At 52.8% G+C, this 22549-nt stretch overlaps 2 protein-coding genes across 3 annotated transcripts in view; both read left to right on the top strand.

Moving 5' to 3' along the window:
* LOC140190175 (semaphorin-3F-like) overlaps nt 1–7381 on the top strand; it is a 69385-nt gene extending 62004 nt beyond the window's left edge. Inside the window, exons 2-8 of the mRNA XM_072246687.1 lie at nt 834–1056; nt 1557–1645; nt 2613–2654; nt 3445–3602; nt 4041–4108; nt 5063–5196; nt 6161–7381. Of these exons, the coding sequence (XP_072102788.1) occupies nt 834–1056; nt 1557–1645; nt 2613–2654; nt 3445–3602; nt 4041–4108; nt 5063–5196; nt 6161–6502 (1056 nt within the window). The 3' untranslated portion in view covers nt 6503–7381. The remainder of the gene's footprint in view (nt 1–833; nt 1057–1556; nt 1646–2612; nt 2655–3444; nt 3603–4040; nt 4109–5062; nt 5197–6160) is intronic.
* Nucleotides 7382–17597: 10216 nt separating this feature from the next.
* The window catches only part of LOC140190235 (sodium-coupled neutral amino acid transporter 3-like), a 51856-nt gene continuing 46904 nt past the window's right edge, over nt 17598–22549 (top strand). For both annotated transcript variants that reach the window (XM_072246794.1, XM_072246795.1), the window contains exon 1: nt 17598–18005. The gene's annotated coding sequence lies outside the window, so the exon portion shown is untranslated. The remainder of the gene's footprint in view (nt 18006–22549) is intronic.

Genomic DNA, 22549 nt, shown 5'->3' on the forward strand with positions numbered 1-22549 from the left:
TCTAAAATATTTCCTAATGTTAATAGTCAGTGTGACTGAGATAGCTACATTGACACATATGTTTTGGTCGTGTTCTGTATTGAAACAGTTTTGGAAATCTATTTTTTCTACAATTTCTAAAGCTTTAAAAATTAATTTACAACCTAATAAATTGACAGTTTTGTTTGGTATAATTCCTCAACATATTCACGGTATTTCTATATCAGACCAACATTTAATTGCATTTTCTACATTATTGGCTATAAGGGCTATTTTATTAAAATGGAAAGATGTCTCTGCTCCCACTTTGATACAACGGTTCTCCCAGGTAATTCTATGTCTTAGTTTGGAAAAAATCAGAAGTCAAACTTTTGATCCTAGATTTGACTTTGAGAAAAGGTGGGGCTCTTTTGCCTGTTACTATCATTTGATTTGAGTTAATTAAGATGGTTCCTTCTGATTCTTGGGTAAATGGATTTGGTTGGAGGATTGATGTCTTTTTTTATAGAAGCTTGTATGGCGTATAGCTCCAAGTTTGTGCTCCAAATGGGTTTTTTTTTCTTGTTAGCTGGGATTTATTTTTGTTTTAGTTAGTAAGGGTTCTTTTTTCCTTTTTTTAAAGAAATAGCTTTAACATTTTGTTTTGTTATTGATATACTGTTTAGCTTGGTTAATAGCTTGCTCTTATTGTACATATTGATATATTGACTTGATCTTTTTAATTTTTTTGTTGTCAATTTTCAATAATAATTAATAAGAAGATTTAAAAATGAAATGAAGGGTGCTGGCGGTGGGCGGTGGGCGGTAGGGGGGGGAGGCAGTGGGCCGGGGGTCTGAGCCCTCTCCTTCCTCAGTGCGCAGGGGGCGCGTTCACGCCGAGCGTCCGGACCAGCAAGGATCATCGCGACGGCTTCCTCCACTTCGTGCGCGGCCATCCGCTGATGTACAACGCGGTGCAGCCCACTCACGGCCGCCCCCTGGTGCTCAGGACCGGTACTGCCTACAGGTTCACTGCCCTGGCCGTCGATCGAGTCGACGCGGTGGACGGGCGTTACGAGGTGCTGTTCCTCGGCACAGGTGGGCGGAGGGGGAGGGGGGGAGGGAGGGAGGGGTGGGGAGGGAGGAGCTCCATGCTGGGGGGAGGGAGGGTGAGAAGAGAGCGTGGTAGGGAGGGATAGTGTAGAGGGAGTTCCATGCTGGGGAGGGAACTCCATGCTGGGGAGGGGTTGTGAGGAGGGATTTCCATGCTGGGGAGGGGTTGTGAGGAGGGATCTCCATACTGGGGGAGGGACGGTGAGGAGGGATCTCTGTGCTGGGGGAGGGGTGGTGGGGAGGGAGCTCTGTGCTGAGGAGGGGTGCTGAGGAGAGAACTCCATGCTGTGGGAGTGGTGGTGATGAGGGAGCTTTGCACTGGGGGCAGGACAGTGTGCAGGGATCTCCACGCTGCTGGGGGAAGGACATTGAGGAGGGAGCTCTGCACTGTGGGAGTGGCAGTGAGGAGGGAGCACTGCACTGAGGGAGGTGTGGGGGCGATACCTTCACCCTCAAGTTTTGTGTTTGGTCTCTCCACCCCACAGACCTGGGCACAGTCCAGAAGGTGGTCGTCCTGACGGATTCTAAGGGCAAAATGGAGGAAGTGACCCTGGAGGAGGTTCAGGTTTTCCGAGTAAGTGGGTCGAAGAGGGATGTGTGTGTGTGTGTGGGGGGGTCAAGGTGCTGGAGATGTCCACCAATTCCCAGTTGGGACGAAGAGGGAGGGTAGAGGGTCTACCAATTGACAGTTGAATTGTGGGGTGGGGGTGGAGAGACCCCGCCGATTCCCTCTTGGGACAGGAGGATCTACCAGTTCTCATCTGAGATGGGGAGGATCCACTGATTCCCAGTTGGGACGTGGAGAGTCTATTGATCCACGTTTGGAACAGGGGCAGCAGGGAGTCCACCTATACCCAGTTGGGTCATAGAGGGTCCACCAATTCCCAGTTAGGTCGGGGAGGGAGGGTTGAGGGTCCACCAGGGACTGATTCCAAGATGGGATGGAGAGGGTGAGGTGAGAGTCCACTGATTCCCAGTTGGGACGGAGGAGAGATGCGGGTCCACCGATTCCGTTTGGGATGGGGAGGAAAGTTAGCACTGTGGGGGAGGGAGGGAGCATCTTAGGGGTTGGGTGCAGTGCAGACCGAGTGGGCTGTGCTGCCGAGGACAGGATCACCCTCCTTGAGAGTTGTTGGAGCTACACTTACCCAGGCAAGGAGTGGGACAGCTGATGTGGTGGATGCGGAGGGCACGGACTAACTCAACCAGACAAGTGGGGGAGTGTCCGATCATGCTCCCAACTTGTAGATATGGGAAAGGACTTGGGATGTTGGGGGAGGGTCACTCTCCAAAGGACCCCCAACCGTTGGCCTGCTCTCGTAGCCATGGTGTTTGTGCAGCTGGTCCGGTTGAGCTTCTGGTCACTGGTGACCCCAGGGACTTTGAATTACAGTATAATCTCTACTGGAAGCTGAGAGGGAGGGGGGAGTAAGAATCTGAGTCAGCCAGACTTCCTGCTCTCCATCTCTGCTGAGTGATCTTGGGGTTCAAGAGAGACTCTGTCGTACTCTAACCCTCTTCAAATCTCTGTGATGTTGCAGACTCCCGCGGCGGTGAAGGACATTCAGATCTCCTCGAAACGAGTAAGGACACGGGGACCGGGATCCCACAGGATGGTTGTGGAATGGGGAAGAATTCCTCGCTTCTCGCCACACCCTCCCTCCAATCTGTTCCTTTCCTCCTTGTCGGTGCACGGTCCTCAATGCCTCATTCCTCAGTCCCTCCCTCCGCACCTCACTGCCCTCGCACCATTCGAATTAGGCCATTTGGCCCATTGGGGCTGCCCCACCATTCCATCATTTCCCTCTCAACACCCCATTCTCCTGATTTCTTCACGTATCCCTTGACACGCTTACTAATCAAGAACCCACCAACCTCCGCTTTAGATACACCCAATGACCTGTCCCCCACACCTGCCTGTGGCATCAACTTCCACAGATTCACCACCCACTGGCTGAAGAAATTCCTCCTCATCTCTGTCCTAAAAGGTCATCCCTCTATTCTGAGGCTGTGCCCTCTGGTCCTAGACTCCCCCACCATAGGAAACATCCTCTCCAAGTCCACCCTATCGAGGCCTTCCAATATTCAATAGGTTTCAATGAGATCCCCCCTCATTCTTCTCAACTCCAGCCCAGAGGATTCAAACGCTCTTCCTGTGTTAACCCTTTCATTCACAGGATCGTTCTCATGAACCGTCTCTGCATCCTCTCCAATGTCAGCAAGTCCCTTCTTAGATAAGGAGCCCAAAACTGCTCCAGGTGCGGTCCGACCGATGCTTTATATAAGAGCTCAGCCCACTCCCCTTCTCCGCACCCCTCACCCCCACCCCGGGGTGCTAACGCTCTCTCTCTCTGCTCCCCTGTACTCCCACAGCAGCAGCTGTACGTGTCGTCGGAGGTGGGGGTCACCCAGCTGTCCCTGCATCGCTGCGGGCACTACGGCCGGGGGTGTGCCGACTGCTGCCTGGCGCGGGACCCTTACTGCGCCTGGGACGGACGAGCCTGTTCCCGGTACAGCCCGGCTGCCAAACGGTGCGTCAATAACGGGGGAGGGGGCAGAGTTTACAGGAGGCAGTATGGAGGGCAGGGAAGGGGGGAACAGAGGGAGGGAGGGGACAGAGAGGAAGGAGGTTGGGAGGAGGATGCGACAGGGAGGGGAGAGAGAAATAGAAGGGATGGGAAGGTGAGGAGAGGGTGATGCAGGGTGCAGCGCCCGGGTCAGCAAGAGGACAGAAGGTGCAGAGGCTGATCGGTGATGGGCAGTGGACAGAGGGGTGGGGGCGGAGAGGGAGAGAGCAGGATGAAGGGAGAGGTGTGGACAGATGGTGGGGGGGGGAGACAGAGGGGACAGAATGAGGGAATTAAGTGTCGGAGGGAAATCGAGGGAACTATCAGGATAATCAGTTCTCTCTTCCTATCTCCACCTCCCCCCCACTTTTTTTCACCCTCTCCTCCCACCCCGTCCCGCAGACGGAGCAGACGGCAGGACGTCCGGAATGGTGACCCCGTTCGTCAGTGCCAGGGTTTCCACATGAAAGGTAAAGAGCCCGAGAACGCCCTCCAGAACCGGTGGGAATGGTATCTGTTTCTCCAGGGAGACGGGAACCACGTGCGGTGCTCCCAGTGTGGCTCTGACCCAGGGATACGGAGACAGGAACTGTGTACGGTGCTCCCGGTGTGGGTCTGACCCAGGGATGCGGAGACGGGTACCGTGCACAGTGCTCCCGGTGTGGGTCTGACTCCAGGGGATACAGAGACAGGAACTGTGCACGGTGCTCCCGGTGTGCGTCTGACCCAGGGAGACAGGAACTGTGTACGGTGCTCCCGGTGTACGTCTGACCCAGGGAGACGGGAGCTGTGCGCGGTGCTCACGGTATGGGTCTGACCCGGGGAGACGGGAACTGTACACGGTGCTCCCGGTGTGGGTCTGACCCAGAGAGACGGGAACCGTGCGCGGTGCTCCCGGTGTGGGTCTTACCCAGGGATACGGAGACAGGAACTGTGTACGGTGCTCCCGGTGTGGGTCTTACCCAGGGATACGGAGACAGGAACTGTGTACGGTGCTCCCGGTGTGGGTCTGACCCAGGGATAGGGAGATGGGAACTGCGCACGGTGCTCCCGGTGTGGGTCTGACCCCAGGGAGACGGGAACTGTGCACGGTTCTCCCGGTATGGGTCTGACCCAGGGAAATGGGAACTATGTACGGTGCTCCCGGTGTGACTCTGACTCAGTGATTCGGACGGAGAGGGGAACTGTGCGCGATGCTCCCGGTGTGGGTCTGACCTAGGGATACGGAGACGGGAACTGTGCGCGGTGCTCCGCTCCCGGTGTGGGTCTGACCCAGTGATTTCGGACGGAGACGGGAACTGTGCGCGATGCTCCCGGTGTGGGTCTGACCTAGGGAGACGGGAACTGTGCGCTGCGTGGGTGGGAGGGTTGAGTTTTCCGGGGAACGGTGAGCTGTCGGTGACCGGGATTCTCTGTGCCCGCAGTGGGGAGGCTGGATTCGAACACGGTTCAGTTCGGTGTGGAGGGGAGCAGCACATTCCTGGAGTGCCGACCGCGGTCGCCCAGAGCCACCACCAAGTGGCTGGTGGAACGTCCTTCCGCCTCCCGGAGGAAACTGGTACGAACACCCGGGGTTTAGACGGGGAGGGGGGTGTGGCGAAGTGAGTTGTTCTCTCCACGGACGTTGTTAGCGGGGCTGTGAGTGTGGGAGAGGTTCCCGGTCGGGCGAGGGAGCGGAGTGCGCGAAGGTGACCGGGAAGAGGACCGGAGCAGTGGTTCAGAACGGGGTAACAGGGTGTGTGTGTGTGTGTGTGTGTGTGTGTGAGAGAGAGAGATAGAGAGTCTGACAGACAGCGTAAGTTCTCTGTTAACGTGTCTGTGTGTGTGAGTGAATGTGTCTTTCACGCTTTCTCTGCTCTGCGGGAGCTCCGGCTGTAGCTGTTGTTGATCTGTTCTTTGTTTTCCCCGTGACACCCCAACCCCTGCCTATCCCCCTTCCCCTTCCCTTCACTCCCCTTTCCTTCCCCTCACTCCCCTTTCCTTCCCCTCACTCCCCTTTCCTTCCCCTCTCTCCATCCCTGCTCCTCTCCCTCTTCCCTCCACTCTCTCTTCCCACTCCCACTTTCTCTAACCCTCTCCTTCCCTCCCCCCACCCTTCCTCCCCTCTCCTCCTCCCTCCCCTCTCCTCCTCCCTCCCTCCCAATCTCATCCCTCCCTCCCTCCTCCTCCATCCCAAACCTCTCCCCTCCCTCCCAACCTCCTCCCCTCCCCGTCTCCTTTCTCTTCCCTCTCTCCCCCTCCCCTTCCTCCCCTCTCCTCCCCTTCCTCCCCTCTCCTCCCCTCTCCTCCCCTTCTCCTCCTCCCCACCCTCCCTTCCCTCTCCTCCTCCCCCTCCCTTCCTCCTCCTCCCCCTCCCTCCCTCCTCCTCCCCCTCCCTCTCTCCACCTCGTCCTCCCCCTCCCCCCTCCCCGTCTCTCCTCTCTCGTCCTCCCCATCCCCTCATCTTCCCGCTCCTCCTTCCCCCGCCATCGCCACCTCCCTACACTTCTCCCTCCCCTGTCCTCGCCCCCGTCCATCTCCAGCTGGGCCGGGAGCCGCGGCTGCTGCGGACCGAGCTCGGCTTGCTGCTGCGCTCGCTGGAGCTCCGCGACTCGGCTGTCTACCACTGCATCGCCACCGAGAACGGCTTCAGCCAGACCGTAGCCCGCCTCGAACTCCGGGTGCTGGAGCGGGCGGCGGTGGAGCCCGAGCTCCCGGGGCCGGGCCCCTTCCACCCCGCCGCCGCCGCCGTCGCCTCCTCGCCGGACCCGGGCCGCCGCCCCTCGGACGGATCGGCCATCGAACGCCTCTGCCAGGACTACTGGCAAGGGCCGCGCAGCCCGGCCCGGCCCAAGCGAAACACCGACGGCGGGGCCCGGGGCTGAGATCCGCGATCGCCGCCGACACTCGGTCCACGGAACGGCCGGAGAGCGGGGTCTCAGCCCGGGATGTTCGACTGTGGGAGGGGTGGTCGTAGAGATGGGGGCGCGAACACTCCAGAAACACAAACCCAGGGGTGTGGTGTGTGTCTGTAGGTGTCAACTGTCTCCCTGCTGCTCTCCCTCTCACACTCTCCCCCTCTCCCCCCTCGCCCCCCGCCCCTCACCCATCTCCTTTCCCCTCTCGCCCCCCGCCCCTCACCCATCTCCTTTCCCCTCTCGCCCCCCGCCCCTCACCCATCTCCTTTCCCCTCTCGCCCCCCGCCCCTCACCCCTCTTCCCTCCCCCCTCGCTCCTCCCCTCTCGCCCCTCCCCTCTCGCCCCCCGCCCCTCAGCCCTCTCCCCTTCCCCCTCTCGCCCCCGCCCCTCAGCCCTCTCTCCTTCCCCCTCTCGCCCCCCGCCCCTCACCCCTCTCTCCTTCCCCCTCTCGCCCCCCGCCCCTCACCCCTCTCTCCTCCCGCCCCTCACCCCTCTCTCCTAATTATCGTCACCCGTCTCGTCAACTTTTCTCTTGCTCTTCTCCTGTGCCCTTCGCCGCTCTCCCGTTTGTTGGGATCTTGCTGTGTAGGTCCCCACCACACGGTAAGGGGGAGGGGTGGGGGGGTTGGATTTGGGTTGGGCGGGGCGGCAGGATTGGCTGTGAAGTTGCTGCTGTGGACGTGGCTGCATTCTGATGGGGGGGGAACCACCTGCCGAACATCACCTGTCCACAAGGGGGCGCAAAGTCAGCTGAACCTCCTTCCTCCCACCATTCCCGACAATCCCACCTCCACGTGGAGAATTCCGCAGGAGACGACAGTTTAATAATAAATTATACGGTTTTAATTCTGGAGTTCACTTTTCTGTCTGTCCGATGTTCTGATCTCTGAGGTTCGCACCTTGGGTTTCTGTGCTTGATGAGGGAGGGGGGAAGGTGCAAGGCTGGAAGCTCTAAGGGAGGGGGGCCCTGTGGTGAATGACTCACCCCTTGCCATCCCAGGGTCTTTCCCCTTTCTACATGTCAGGAGTGTGACAGGCCATTCAATGCTTGCCCAGGTGGAATTAGTCCATGCACTCCACATCCACCACATTAACCTTCCCCCCCCCACCCCTGTCTACAAGTCAGGACTGTGAAGGGACGCTCCCCACTTACAGAGAACAGGCCATTCGGCCCGCAATAATATGCCGACCTTAATGCACAAGGTAAATCTAACACCTCAATTTTCCTGTCATTCATCTGAGTTTCGTAAATGCCCCTAATGTATTTGCCTCTACCACCACCCTAGCTGAGAGTTTCATGCATTCGCTCCTCTTTGTAAAATAAATGTACCCCTGCCACCCCCCCCCCCATATTTTCCTCCAATCACTTTAAAATTATGCTCATACACACAAAATGTTGGACCTGGAGGAGCTCAGCAGGCCAAGGGTCCCGGCCCGAAACGTCAGCTGTTTACTCTTTCTATGGTTACTGCCTGGCCTGCTAAGTTCCTCCAGCAATTTGTGTGCTTCGCCTCCAGGCGGAATACACCCCAATCTACGACCGCCAATTCTGAATCCACGCGGCCAAGTTTCCCTGGATCCCAAGCCTCCTGTCTTTTTGAATGGGGAACCTTATCAAATGCCTTACTAAAATCCATATACACAACATCCACTGCTCGTCCTTCACCAGTGTGGCTTGTCACTTCTTCAAGAACTCAGTCAGGATCTTGAGGCACGAGGTATCCCTCACAGAGCCATGCTGACTATCCCTAACCAGACTACGCTTCTCCAAATGCTCGTTAACCCCGTCTCTCCAATAGTTTGCCCACCGCTGACGTAAGACTCACCGTCTATAATTCCCAGCATTATTCCTACTCCATTCCCTGAACAAAGGGATAACTTTTGCCACCATCCAATCATCTGCTTCTACTCCTGTGGCCAGTTAGGAGACAAAGATGATCTCGAAAGGCACAACAATCTCTTCCCTCGCTTCCTGTACCAACCTAGGGTATATTCTGCCCTGTCCCGGGGAACTTATCGATGCTAACTTTCGAAAGTTCCAGCACATCCTCTTCCTTAACGTCGGCACGTTCTGACAACATCAGCCTGTTGTCCTCGCCATCAGCAGGGTCCCTCTCACTCGCGGTGGGTGGGTCCATGAGCCCCTCGGTTAAGGGAACGGCGTGCATAGCATAAAAAAGGTTGGAAGCCCCTCTACCGAAGCAAAGTATCACCCCAAACTCCTCCGACTCCAGGCACGTGTTGTCCCTGATCAGTCCTACTCTCAATCTAGTCAACCCTCTGTTCTTCACACCTGTAGAACGCCCTGGGGCTTTCCTTAAATGCACCTGGTTCTCAAACCGTTTTCTGCTTGTGGCCCTCTTGTGCCTCTCATTTACCTCACCCCCCCCCCCCACCACCACCACCCTCCGTAGTCTCCGTTAGTTGCTAAAGTTTTTTTTTGGGTCGACCGTACTAATTATTCTGATATACAGTTAATATTTATGTTTTAACAGGTTGTAGGTATTGTATGTTAAATATAATGTTTCGGGTGTATATGAAAAATAAAACTATTTCAAAGCTCCGGGGTAGGATATTTTATTTACAATATTTATAATATAATTTTCTTCCAACCAGCAATGAAAAAAAACACTTAACATTGTTACTGTGGGTATTCAGTGAGATCTTGGCGACTGATACAAACTAGTGAGTGTTTGAATATCTTGCCGCAGCTTGGTTAAAGGTAATCGAAGGGTGCCTCTTTTCACAGCAGGGTGGTTACCAGCTTTTGATGGCAGGTGAACAGCTTATCCAGAGCCACGTTCAACTAAATGTGAGGACTCCGTCGGCCAGGGTCGTTCGTGGATGTTGCTGTCTAGACACGCAAGCCTGGGACATCCGCTCCGCGCATCTGATGAACCCCCAGGGAGCCGCAGAGACCGCTACAGTTCGGCGCCAATGGAGTTGCCAGCCAGCGTTGAACTCGAGGTCCCCTCACTGGCCTGAGGGACCCCAGCTCCGGATTTTTCCTCGGCGTTTACTCCCGAAGCCTCCCCTATGAGCGGGTACAGCCGAAGAGCCGCGGAGGTCTGAGATCAGAGTTTTCCTTCTCCGAGATACTTTATACTTTATTGTCGCCAAACAATTGATACTAGAACGTACAATCATCACAGCGATATTTGATTCTGCGCTTCCCGCTCCTTGGATTACAAATATTAAATATCAAAAATAGTTTAAAATTAGTCAATATTAAAATTTTAAATTATAAATCATAAATAGAAAATAGAAAAATGGGAAGTAAGGTAGTGCAAAAAAACCGAGAGGCAGGTCCGTATATTTGGAGGGTACGGTCCAGATCCGGGTCAGGATCCGTTCAGCAGTCTTATCACAGTTGGAAAGAAGCTGTTCCCAAATGTGGCCGTACCAGTCTTCAAGCTCCTGAGCCTTCTCCCGGAGGGAAGAGGGACGAAAAGTGTGTTGGTTGGGTGGGTCGTGTCCTTGATTATCCTGGCAGCACTGCTCCGACAGCGTGCGGTGTAAAGTGAGTCCACGGATGGAAGATTGGTTTGTGTGATGTGCTGCGCCGTGTTCACGACCTTCTGCAGCTTCTTCCGGTCTTGGACAGGACAACTTCCATACCAGGTTGTGATGCACCCTGGAAGAAAGCTTTCTACAGTGCATCTATAAAAAATTAGTGAGGGTTTTAGGGGACAGGCCAAATTTCTTTAGTTTTCTCAGGAAGTAAAGGCGCTGGTGGGCCTTCTTGGCAGTGAATTCTGCTTGGTTGGACCAAGCAGATGAGCTGCCAACCACGGCTGACAAGCGCCATTTACCCGAAGGGACCGGTTTTAAGGCGCAGTAACCCGCCTTTGCCTCTTCTCCTGTCGGTAGAAACGGTTCGTAGCTGAGCCACACGTAAAGGCCAGGAGCTGGACTTGATTGTCAGAGGAGACAGCATCCACAGGAAAAAGCACAGTCGACGTTTCAGGCCGAGACCCTTCGTCAGGACACTTTCCTGTGGATGCTGCGTTCCACCGGCATTTTGTGTGTGTTGCTTGAATTTCCAGCATCTGCAGATTTCCTCGTGTTTGCTTGATTGTCAGAGGCTATTTGAGTCGCAGGCCATTTGATAGTCAGTGGGAGCTTAGCACCACTATCATCCCTCATTTACAAACTTAAGAAACCAACTAGATGAGGTGGGGAATCCAATTTTTTTAAAAAAACGATGTTTTCTCCCAGAGCTGTGGAAACTTATTTTCAACATCACCAGTTATCCAGAAGTCCAATAACAGCTCAAGCAAGACTTATGGATAACTGGTGACTTTATACTTTATTGTCGCCAAACAATTGATACTAGAACGTAGAATCAAATATCGCTGTGATGATTGTACGTTCTAGTATCAATCGTTTGGCGACAATAAAGTATAAAGTCACCAGTTATCCATCAGTCTTGCTTGAGCTGTTATATCACTCCGCAGTTCAATAAGACATTCTTGTAATGTGGAGCCAACATCTCTCACGGTCACCCCTAATGGATTCACTGCCCAGTCTTCACCTGCAAGAGGACCACAGCCTTGGCGCTGGGTTTGGAGACTTGCGTGCCTCAATGACCCGGAGAGCTACGTTAGCTGGCGTCAGGGCTTTACGCTTTGCCCTCTCGGTAGGGTCACCCACGCCAAACAGGTCAAAGGGTAGAGGCCAGACTAGGAGCGGTCCACCGCTCCTCCAGGTTCGGGGGTTCGGCTCTGGGCCAACAACCCCGACTGGTCAAACAAAATGGTTATAGAGACAGCTGTGAAGATTCCTTCTGCAGCTGAGCGCGATGGTATACCCGAGTCGCCACCCGGGACTTGCATGACTGACGGTAGTTAAAACCGAAAGGACACTGCAGGATGGAAGAAGCGCTGAAGGCCGCCGGGGACGGAGGGTCTTCCTCGGCGGCGTGACCCGATCTCCCCGCGCCGAAATTCCGCCCCGCAGCCGGGCTGCTTCGGCGGACGGTCACAGACAAGAAAAAGTCTGCGGACGCTGGAAATCCGCGCAGAGCACGCACAAAATGCCGGAGGAAACTCAGCGTTCATGGAAGAGAGTAGACAGGTAACGTAACGTTCCGGGGCCTGGACTTCCAACAAGATATACAATCAGATCGTCACCCGGTGAAGGAAGCTGCCGCTGAAAAGTTTGAGATTTCCAACGAAAGCGGTCATAGATTCGTTGCTTGATATGAGATTGCAGTCCCTCCCCTTTGTAAGTGTTTATTTAATAAATTCAGATTTTTAAATATATCTGACAGGTCAAATATGTCGGATTTAACAGGGACGATTCGTTCTCCAAATTGCTTATCACTGAGAAAGCTACTTCAGTTTGGTGGTAACCCTTTTTATTCGATTATTACTACACGGTCCGTGCCAGGCTTTCCGTGTTAAACCTGGCGACTGGCGACTTTCGCCGGTCTTTCAGTTGGGATTCGGTGTGGATGGGTCCCTGTTAACATGTAATTATCGGTCACAAAGTCATCGCGATCAGTAGCCGGTGGAGAACGTTGCTGGGTCACGCCTGCCTTGCTCTCTCTATCGTCAGCGATTCGTGCGCGGAGGTGGAGCGGGCCGTCCTTCGGGGTGTGAACGGTGATACGTGCGTCGTCGACCAGGAGCAGGAGATGCCGACCATTCTTTCAATTAAATTCATTTCAGCTGATGCATTTCACAGGTCCTGGTGACGCCGGGCAGACAATCTCTGAAGAGTATTGATAATGGCTTGGTGGGGTGGGGGGTGGGCGGTCACCTGTCCTGTGAAGACACTACCCAGGAGAAGGCGATGGAAAACTTCTGTAGAAAAATTTCCCAAGGAGAATCATGGTTAAGGATAGACCATGTTTACCCTCATAGGGTGTGATGTGAGCCTATTGAGGTGGGGTGCAGGGGTTTTGCTGGCTGCTTGCTCTGAAGAACCTGCTCTCTCCTTGGCGTTTTGGGGGGCTGCAAAGAAAGGAACCGTCGGGACTGTCACAGGGGCTCCAGGAGGTTACAGATCAAAAGGTGTGACCCATGGACCAATGCTGCTGGGACACAAGCCGGGGCCTGATCAACCCTGGCTGGGTCACCTGGGCGAGAGGGTCTGACGTAGAGAGACCCAAAATGCCCGATGACCCCAGGTTACATCATTGATTATGAGTCCACAACGTCCCAGCATGTATCCCAGGATGTATCCCAGCATGTATCTCAGGATGTACCTCAGTATGTATCTCAGGATGCATCCCAGGATGTATCCCAGGATGTATCTCAGGATCCAAGGGTGAACAGGACAATCTGTCAGCATTTCCATGATTAGTTGTCCTCTGGAAAACTGAGGTTGGGAGACCTTGTGCAGGATTCCCTGGCGGTTAATTTGCAGGTCGAGCCTGTGGTGAGGGAGGCAAATACAATGTTAGCATTTATTTCAACAGGACTAGAATATAAAAGCAAGGATGTAATGTCGAAACTTCTTAAAGCACTGGTGAGGCCTCACTTGCAGTGTTGTGACCAAGCTTGACCCCTTTATCTTAGAAAGGATGTACTGAAACTGGAGAGGGTTCAAAGCTGGTTCATGAAAATGATTCCGTCTGGAAGCTCTGGGCCTGTATTCACTGGAATTCAGAGAATGAAGGGTGACTTTGTTGAAACCTATTTAATGGTGAAAGGCCTTGATAGAGTGGATGTGGAGAGAATGTTTCTTATGGTGGGGGAGTCTAAGACCAGCGGGCCCAGCCTCAGAATAGAGGGGTGTCCTTTAGAACAGAGATGAGGAGGAATTTCTTTCACCAGAGGACGGTGAACCTGTGGAATTCACTGCCACAGGCAGCTGTGGAGGCCAAGTCTTTCTGTCTATTTAAGGTTGATAGATGCTTGATTGGTCAGGACATGAAGGGATACGGGGAGAAGGCAGGAGATTGGGGCTGAGAGGAAAATTGGATCAGCCATGATGAAATGACGGAACAGACTCGATGGGCCAAATGGCCACGCTCTGCTCCGTGGGTTGAAAACGGACACGAGCGATTGATGATCAGTAATGAGGGTAAACTCTTCCTCGTACAGGTGCTGGTCGAAACGTTTCACGCCCCAAACCAGACTTGCAGCTTCTCTGTCATACCCTGCATAACTTCTCCTCGGCGCCGAGGGAACGTGATGCACCAGCTGTGGGGCATTCACTTCCATCACTTGAAACACGTGGCGTGACTGTACCTTTGCCATAAAGAGAGGATTTGCAGGCAAACCTCACTGGGTGATGAGTCAGCACGGTGTCTGACGTCACCATTTCCTTCTGAAAGCCACCTCACACTGTTCTGTCCATTGTCCAGATCAGCAGTAATGGGCTGGAATGCTTTAGCCAGGCTTGGGAGGAACCTGCTATAGCAATTGACAAATTCTAAAGAAGATCCTTTCACCTTGGGGCATCCACTGCTGCAGGAATTTCCTCAGTACACTTGTATAATGCTTGCCTTGTCAATGGTGTGACCACAGCAAGTGATGTTTAAAGGACTCACACTTGTGGTGTTGTGCACTGAGCACATTATCTTCTAATCTTTTTTTAACACAGTCTTCAGATTTTGAAGATGCCCCTTGTCATCCTCACTGGTACAATGATGTTATCGAGGTAACGCTGAGTATCAGTGTAACAGCACCTGGTCCCTGCTAGACAGCAGGTGCTTTTATACCTCATTGTCGCCAAACAATTGATACTAGAGCGTAGAATCATCACAGCGATATTTGATTCTGCGCTTCCCGCTCCCTGGATTACAAATCGATAGTAAATATTAAAAATTTAAATTATAAATCATAAATAGAAAATAGAAAAAGGGAAAGTAAGGTAGTGCAAAAAAACCGAGAGGCAGGTCCAGATATTTGGAGGGTACGGCCCAGATCCAGGTCAGATACCCACTCCAAACATAAGCCCATTGTAACGATAAAGCCCTTTGTGAGTGTTTATGGTGAGAAACACTTTGGACTCTTCTTCCATCTCCACCTGTACTTAGGACCCACTTTGCTGAAGTACTTCCCTCCAGAAAGGTTTGGAAGACATCCTCTATCCTGGCCAGAGAGTATTCATTTACTTTCAGTACTGGGTTGATAGTGGCCTTACAATCACTGCCAGTCCTGACAGTCCCATTCTTCTTGTCTACAGGGACCACTGGCATTGCCCATGGCTTCCATTCAACCTCCAAATGATCTAGCTGACTGGCTACTTCATCACAAATGGTATAGGGAACCGGACAGGCTTTGTAAGACTTGGGTGTGGCGTTTTCATTTAGCACTGCATTACCCTCGATGAACCAGAGCGCAAGCATTTAAAGTGAGAGGGGTAAATATAAAGGAGATGTGCAGGGTGGGGGTTATTCTTACACAGAGCTGGGGTGGGTGCCAGGGTGGTGCTGGGGTTCGGTTGCTGAAGACTTCAGCGACTTTCTACAGGTGCACCGGTGCAGGGCAGTCTGACTTGTCGCAACGCCGTCTGGTACGGGGGCCCCAGTGTGCAGGAGGGCTGCCGGGAGCTGGGAACTCAGTCAGTTCCGTCTCCGGCCCAGGCCTCCTCTCTGTCGAGGACGTTTTCAACAGGCAATGCCTCCAGGAGTCCGTATCCATCATTAGGGTCCCTCACCGTCTGAGACACGCCCTCTTCTCATTGCTACCCTCGGGGAGGAGGTACAAGAGCCTAAAGACCCACACTCAACGATTCAGGAACAGTTTCTTCGCTTCCGCCATCTGTTTTCTGAACGGTCCCCCTCACTATTCCTCTCCTGTCCTGTTTAGTTTTGTAACTTACAGTAATTTTATGTCTTCCTTTTTTACCTGCTGCCACAGAACATTTTTTAAAAAAAAATGAAATTAATAAACCTGATTCTGAGGTACAATGGAGGCTTTTAAGAGGCTCCTAGACAGGGACAGGCCTCTCATGGTCTGAGTCGACGTTCCCTCCCCTAGACAGGCAGGGAGGGACATGATGGGCTGAAGGGCCTCTCTCTGTACAGTATGACTATGCAAAGGCTGAAGGGAGCGGTATAATTCGGCCTCATCATCCCAGTTATAGAACACTACATCACAGTATGGCCCTTCAGCCCACAATGTTGTGCTGACTGTCTAACCTACTCCAGGATCAATGTAACCCTTTGCTCCCACAGAACACTCCATTTTTGTTTGACCCATGTGCCTATCTAAGAGTGTCCCTAATGTATCAGTCTCTATCACACCCCCCTCCCACACACACTGTGTTTCATGCCCCCACCACTCTGTGTAAAACAAAAAAAAACTACCCCTGGCATCCCCCCCTCCACCCCCGCAGATGATACAAAAGGTTGCTGAAGCCGTGCATCGTGTGATCGGCTGTTGCAGGTTGCAACGGGATGTTGACAGGATGAAGTGAGCTGGGCTGAGAAGTGGCAGATGCAGTTCAACCCGTTGAAGTGTGAAGTGATTCACTTTGAAAGGTCAAACGTGAAGGCAGAGGGTTCGGGGTTAATGGCGAGATTCTTGGCAGCGTGGCGGGATCTTGGGGTCCATCTCTATAGATCCCTCCAAGTTGATCGGGATGGTTGGGGGGGGCGATTGGCGTGTTGGCCTTCATTAGTCGGGGACGGAGTTCAAGAGTTGTGAGGTAATGTTGCAGCTCCATAAAACTCTGGTCAGACCACACTGGGAGTATTGTGTTCAGTTCTGGGTGCCTCATTATAGGAAGGATGTGGAAGCTTTAGGGAGGGTGCAGAGGAGGCTGCCCGGATTAGAGAGCACATCTCGAGTGAGTTAGGGCATTTCTCTTTGGAGCGATGGAGGATGAGAGGTGACTAGATAGAGGTATGCAAGATGATGAGAGGCAGAGATTGAGTGGACTTACCTAGCGTGGAAATGGCTAATACAAGGGAGCACGGTTTTTCTGCAATTGAAGGAAAGTATAGAGGAGATGGAGGTAGGTATTTTTCACACAGAGAGTGGTGGGTGTGTGGAATGCCCTGCCAGGGGCAGTGGTCGAGGCAGATACATTAGGGTTATTTAAGAGATTCTTAGATAGGTACATGGATGATAGAAAAATGGAGGGCTATGTGAGAGGGAGGGGCTAGATTGATCTCAGAGAAGGTTAAAATGTTGGCACAACATTGTGGGTTGAAGGGTCGATATTGTGCAGAACTGTTCACCTTAAGATGATGCCCCCTCATATTAGCCATTTCCACCCTGGGAAAAAGTCTCTGGCTGTCTACTCCATCTGTGCCCCTTATCGTCTTGTACACCTCTATCCAGTCGCCTCTCATCCTCCTTGACTCCAACGTGAAGAGCCCTTAACTTGCTCAACTTTCCACGTAAGACATGCTCTCTAACCCTGATAATTCTCCTCGGCAACCTCTCTGACGCTCCCACATCTTTCCTAGAATGAGGCGAGCAGAACCGAACACGATACTGCAGGTGTGGTCTAACCAGGGTTTTATAGAGCTGCAACATTCCTTCACGGCCTTAGATAGTAACGAAGGCCAACACACCACGCACCTTCTTAGCCACTCTCTCAACTTTGAGGGATCTCCGGACGTGGACCCCAAGACCCCACTGCAAGAGCCCTGACATTAACCCTGTATTCTGCCTTCCAATTCAACCTTCCGAGGTGAAATTACTTCCCACTTTCCCGGGCTGAACTCCCGTCTTCCGCTTCTCGGCTCTGCGTCTCGTCAACGCCAGTTGTAACCTTCCCACACTCTTCGCAAAGCCGCCGGCAGGAACCGAACACCGTCCCTCCGAGCGCGGTTCTTCCGGGGTTTCCTAACGCGCGCAAAATGACAGAGGGAAGCCAGCACCGCCTGGCGGGCCGAAGGGCCTGGTCCTGTGCTATGCTGTAATGGTCACTACTCTGCAAAACTGTATCGCCCTTCCCTTCAATAATCCCGCTCTGAGCTGGGGGGTCCCCGTATCCCGGCAGGGCGGGGAAGGGGGAGGAATTTGTGCGTGGTGGGGCTAAGACTGGGATCTTCCTGTACCCACTCCCCAACAATGCAGTTCCTAAAGCAAAGACTGCGAGCCAAGATTCTCCGAGGAGCAGAGAGTTGCGTCAGAAACTGATGTAATCGGAAACGAGCTTAATTTAAGGCGCAGTTACTTCGCGCAACAGCCGTACGCGCGTGTGTGTGTGTATATATATGTGTTTCTTGGTACGAATTCAGAGTACGAAAACATATATATATACATTTATATACATATATATATATATATATACACACACACACTCGCACCCCAACTTCCCTCTGCAGTCCCGCGCCGCCGTTCCGGGACCGGACCCCGCTCGTGTGGACCTTCCAAGGCAAGGCAGCGGCAAACTTTTCACAAAAGTTTCCTTCAAACTTTTTTTTCTCGGGAATCGCGACCACGTGTCAACTCCGACTTCAGAGGATCGCGTCGGATTTCAGGCTGGTCCCTCGATTTGAAGGCTCCTTCCTAAACCCCCCCTCCCTCACCTCTCCCACCAGGCTGAAGCCTAAAGGGTGAGTTGCTGTTGTGTTCCGTTTCATTTCTTCGGGGAGTTTGAAATAGCCGAGGGGTGATCCCGGTTCTCTCAATTCTGGCGTGAACTGGGATCGTACTGTGCTTTCTTGCGGGCAGCGGGAACCTCTCACCCCCTCCTCTCTCTATATATATTCCCTTCCCTCCCTCCCTCTCTCGCTCTCTCTCTCTCTCTGGCTCACACGTGGCCGAACGAGTTATGTGGCCTTAAGGAAAACTTAAAAGCCGATACCTCGCCTCCTAACTTTAGTCCTGTGATCCCCTCCCCCGACCCTAATTATAAAGATACTGAGGTCAATGGGACTGCTCCACACCCCCCCACCCCCCGACTCTTACCCAAACTCCACCGGCCCAGGTCGATGCTTCTGGGATGTTTGGCCTTCAATTGCTATGGAGGGAGAATTTTACTTCCTTCCCCTCCCTCTCCCTCGCTCCCCTCCATCCCCCTCCCTCCCCCTCATTCCCTCCCTCCCCCTAACCTCACACCCTTTCCCTTCCTCTCCCTTCCTCCTTCCCCTCACTCTCTGCCCCCTTCCTTCCCTCACTCCCTTCCTTCTCTCACCCCCACTCCCTTCCCACTCTCTTTGCCTCCTTGCTAACTTCCCCTCCCTCCCCCACTCCCTCCTCCTTCCCCCACTCCTTCCCCCACTCCCTCCTCCCTCCCCCTCCCCCACTCCTTCCCCCACTCCTTCCCCCTCCCTCCCCCACTCCCTTCTCCCTCCCCCACTCCTTCACCCTCCCTCCCCCACTCCCTCCTCCCCTTCTCCCTCCCCCACTCCTTCACCCTCCCTCCCCCACTCCCTCCTCCCTCTCCACTCCTTCCCCCTCCCCTCACCCACTCTCCCTTCTCCTCACCCTCTCCTCCCTCCCCTCTGTACTCCTCCCCCCCTTCCCCTCTCTCTTCCTTCCCTCTCTCCTCCTTCCCTCTCTCCCCTTCCCCTCTCTCTTCCTTCCCTCTCTCCTCCTTCCCTCTCTCCCCTTCCCCCTCTCCCCCTCTCCCCCTCCCCACTTCTTCCCCCTCCATCCCCCCACATGCTCTCCCTACCCCACTTCTTCCCCTCCCCTCTCCCACTCCCCCTCCTCCCTCCCTTCATCCCCTTCCCCCCCTCCCTCCCCTTCCCCTCCCTCCCCTTCCCCTCCTTCCCCTCCCTTCCCTTCCCCTCCCTCCCCTTCCCCTCCCTCCCCTTCCCCTCCTTCCCCTTCCCTTCTCTCACCCCTCCCCTCTCTCCCTTTCCCCGCTCTACCCGTCCCCTCTCCTCTCCCCCTACCCCTCTCTCCTCCCCTCCCATCTCTCTTTCCTCTGCCTCTCCTTTTCTCCCTTCCCCTCCCTCCACCTCTCTTACTCCTCCCTCCCACCCTACCTGTATCCTCTCCTGAGCCTCTCATCCCTCTTTTCCTCCCTCTCCCCTCCCTCCTTCTCTTCGGTCTTTTCCCCTTGCCCCACTCTCTCCCCTTCCCCATCTCCCACCTCTCCTTCTGACCGTGTGGTCCATCCCAACATTGCCCGATAAATGGATGATACGGGGGGGGGGCAAGGGCCAGAGAGTTGACCCTTGGGGTGGGGTCCATTAGTGTTGAGGTGATGGGCATTAACACACTATGGGGAGAGTTAAGATGAATAACATTAGAATTCCAAAGGAATAGGTGAATGGGGTTGGAGATACGGTAATTATTGTTTAAGTTAATGTAGTTAATTTTAGGTTAATGGAGCTAGTGTTAGGTTAGTGGGACTAGTGTTAGGTTAATGGAGGTGGATGGGGTTAGTGTTGGGTTAATGGGATTAGTGTTAGGTTAATGGGGTTGCTGTTGGGTTAATGGGGTTAATTTGGGTTAATGGGGTTAGTGTTAGGTTAAGTGCATTAATGTGGCTGGTTCTGTACTCACTCACTGGAGTTCAGAAAAATGAGATGGGATGTCATTGAAACCTATCAAATATTGAAAGGCCTGGATAGAATGGATGCGGAGAGGATGTTTCCTATGGTGGGAGGGTCTAGGACTAGAGGGAACAGCCTCAGAGCACAGGGCCGCACCTTTAGAACAGAGATGAGAAATTTATTGTGCCAGAGGGTGTTGATTCTTTGTCAGAGATGGCTGTGGAGGCCAAGTCTTTGGGTATATTTAAAGTGGAGATTGATAGGCTCTTCCTCCAAGAAGAGCACAAGCTTGTCGTAGGGTTTGGAGGCTTGCTTCATAGCCTTGTGTTGTGATAGGGTCACCCATGCCAAACAGGTCAAAAGGTAGAGGCCAGACCAAGAGCGGTTCACCGGTCCTCCAGGCTCAGGGCTAACACCCCCGGCTGGTCAAACAAAACTGTTACAGGAACAGCAATGAAGGATCCTTCTACATCGGAGTGTGACGGTGTGGACAGACCAAGATGGAGGACTTTCATTGCTGCTCGAAAATGCCAGTGGCATAACTTGATAAGTTCTTGATTAGCCAGAGCGTCAAAGGTCATGGGGAGAAGGCAGGAGAATGTGATTGAGAGGGATAACAAATCAGCCATGATGGGATGGCAGAGTATTTCAATACTTGATAGGTTTCAGTGAGACCCCATGCATTATTCTACACTAGGGATTTGTGCGTAATCAATCACATGTCACGAAACGCAATTCTGATGGGTTTTTTTAAGCATTGACATGGGGAGGGCAGGAGATGTTGTCTGCATGGACTTCACTTGGATCTTTGACGCTATCCTGCGTGGCAGGTTGGTCTGGGAGGTCAGACCTTTTGGAATCCAGGGCTCCCGGGTGGGTGGGAGAAGAAAGGAGACAGAGGGTGGTTATGGGGGGGATTGTTTCTCCAGACTGGAGGCCTGCGACCAGTGGTGAGCTCCTGGGGTCGGTGCAGCACGCCGAATCAAAAATAGGTTTAATATTACTGACATCTGTTGTGAACTTTGCTGTTTTGTGTCAGAAGGACAGTGAAATACATAAAAACTATATATTATAATAAATATACAGTATATTAAAAATTAAGTAATGCAAAAGAGGGCAAAGATAGTGAGGTAGTGTTCATAGGTTCATTGCCCATTCAGAAATCGGATGGCAGAGGGAAAGGAGCTGCTCCTGAATCGCTGACTGCGAGCCCTCAGGCTTCTGTACCTCCTCGTTGATGGTAGCAATGGGAAGAGGGCATGTCCTGGGTGATGGAGGGTCCTTCTTGATGGGTGCTGCCTTTTTGAGGCATCACCTTTTGAAGATGTCCTCGATGGTGGGGAGGGACGAGCCCGTGATGGAGCTGACTGAGTTTATGATCAGCTTGTCCCGACCCTGCGCGTTGGAGCCTCCAGACCAGACGGTGATTTTAGACTGCTGTCCACCGTACACCCGTAGAGATTAGCTATCGTCCTGGGTGACATTCCAATCTCAAACTCCTGATGAAGTATTGACACTGTTGTGCCTTCTTTGAAATCGCATTGGGCCCAGGATAGATATTCAGCGACGTTGACGCGCAGAGCTTTGAAACTGCTCCCTCTTTCCACCGCTGATCCCCTCGATGAGGATCGGTGTGTGCTCCCTCGACTTCCCACAGTCAATTCCTTGGTCTTACTGACGTGGAGTGCGAGGCCGTGGTTGAGACACCACTCGAGATAGTGAAGGGGGTAATCGGAGTTTGCCGCAGGATCTTGAAGTGGGCCAAGGAATGGCAGGCAGAGTTTAATTCAGACGAGTGTGAGGTGCTTGAACCTTTGGGGAGTTAAGCCAGGGCAGGACTTGTGCGGCAAGTGGTTAGTGTTGTCGAACAGAGAGACCTCACGGCGCGGGCACGTGGCTTTCCGAAAGTGACGGCACAGGCCGACAGGATGAAGAAGGAAGAAAAAGTTTAAAGTAAACTTTATTATCAAACTGCATATTGTGTACGTCAGTCACCATTTACAACCCTGAGATTAATTTTCTTGTGGACATACTCAGCAAATAGTAACTACAACAGGATCAATGAGAGTGCAGAAGACAACAGACTGTGCAAATGCAAATATAAATAGTCATAGTCATACTTTATTGATCCCGGGGGAAATTGGTTTTCGTTACAGTTGCACCATAAATAATAAATAGTAATAAACCATAAATAGTTAAGTAGTAAAAAGTAAATTATGCCAGGAAATAAGTCCAGGACCAGCCTATTGGCTCAGGGTGTCTGACCCTCCAAGGGAGGAGTTGTAAAGTTTGATGGCCACAGGCAGGAATGACTTCCTATGACACTCTGTGTTGCATCTCAGTGGAATGAGTCTCCGGCTGAATGTACTCCTGTGTCCACCCAGTACACAAGTAGCAATAGCAAATAAATAGCAATAAATAACGAGAACATGAGATAAAGAGTCCTTAAAGTGACATCATCGGTTGTGAGAACATCTTAATGATGGGGCAAGTGAGTGTAGTTATACCCTTTTGCTGAAGAGCCTGATGGTTGAAGGGTATTTGAACCTGGTGGTGCGAGTCCTGAGGCTCCTGTACCTTCTACCCGATGGCAGCAGTGAGAAAAGAGCACGGCCTGGGTGGTGAGGATCTCTGATGATGGATGATGATTT

The sequence above is a fragment of the Mobula birostris genome, chromosome 29, assembly GCF_030028105.1.
Source record: "Mobula birostris isolate sMobBir1 chromosome 29, sMobBir1.hap1, whole genome shotgun sequence".
Classification (NCBI taxonomy): Eukaryota; Metazoa; Chordata; class Chondrichthyes; order Myliobatiformes; family Myliobatidae; genus Mobula; species Mobula birostris.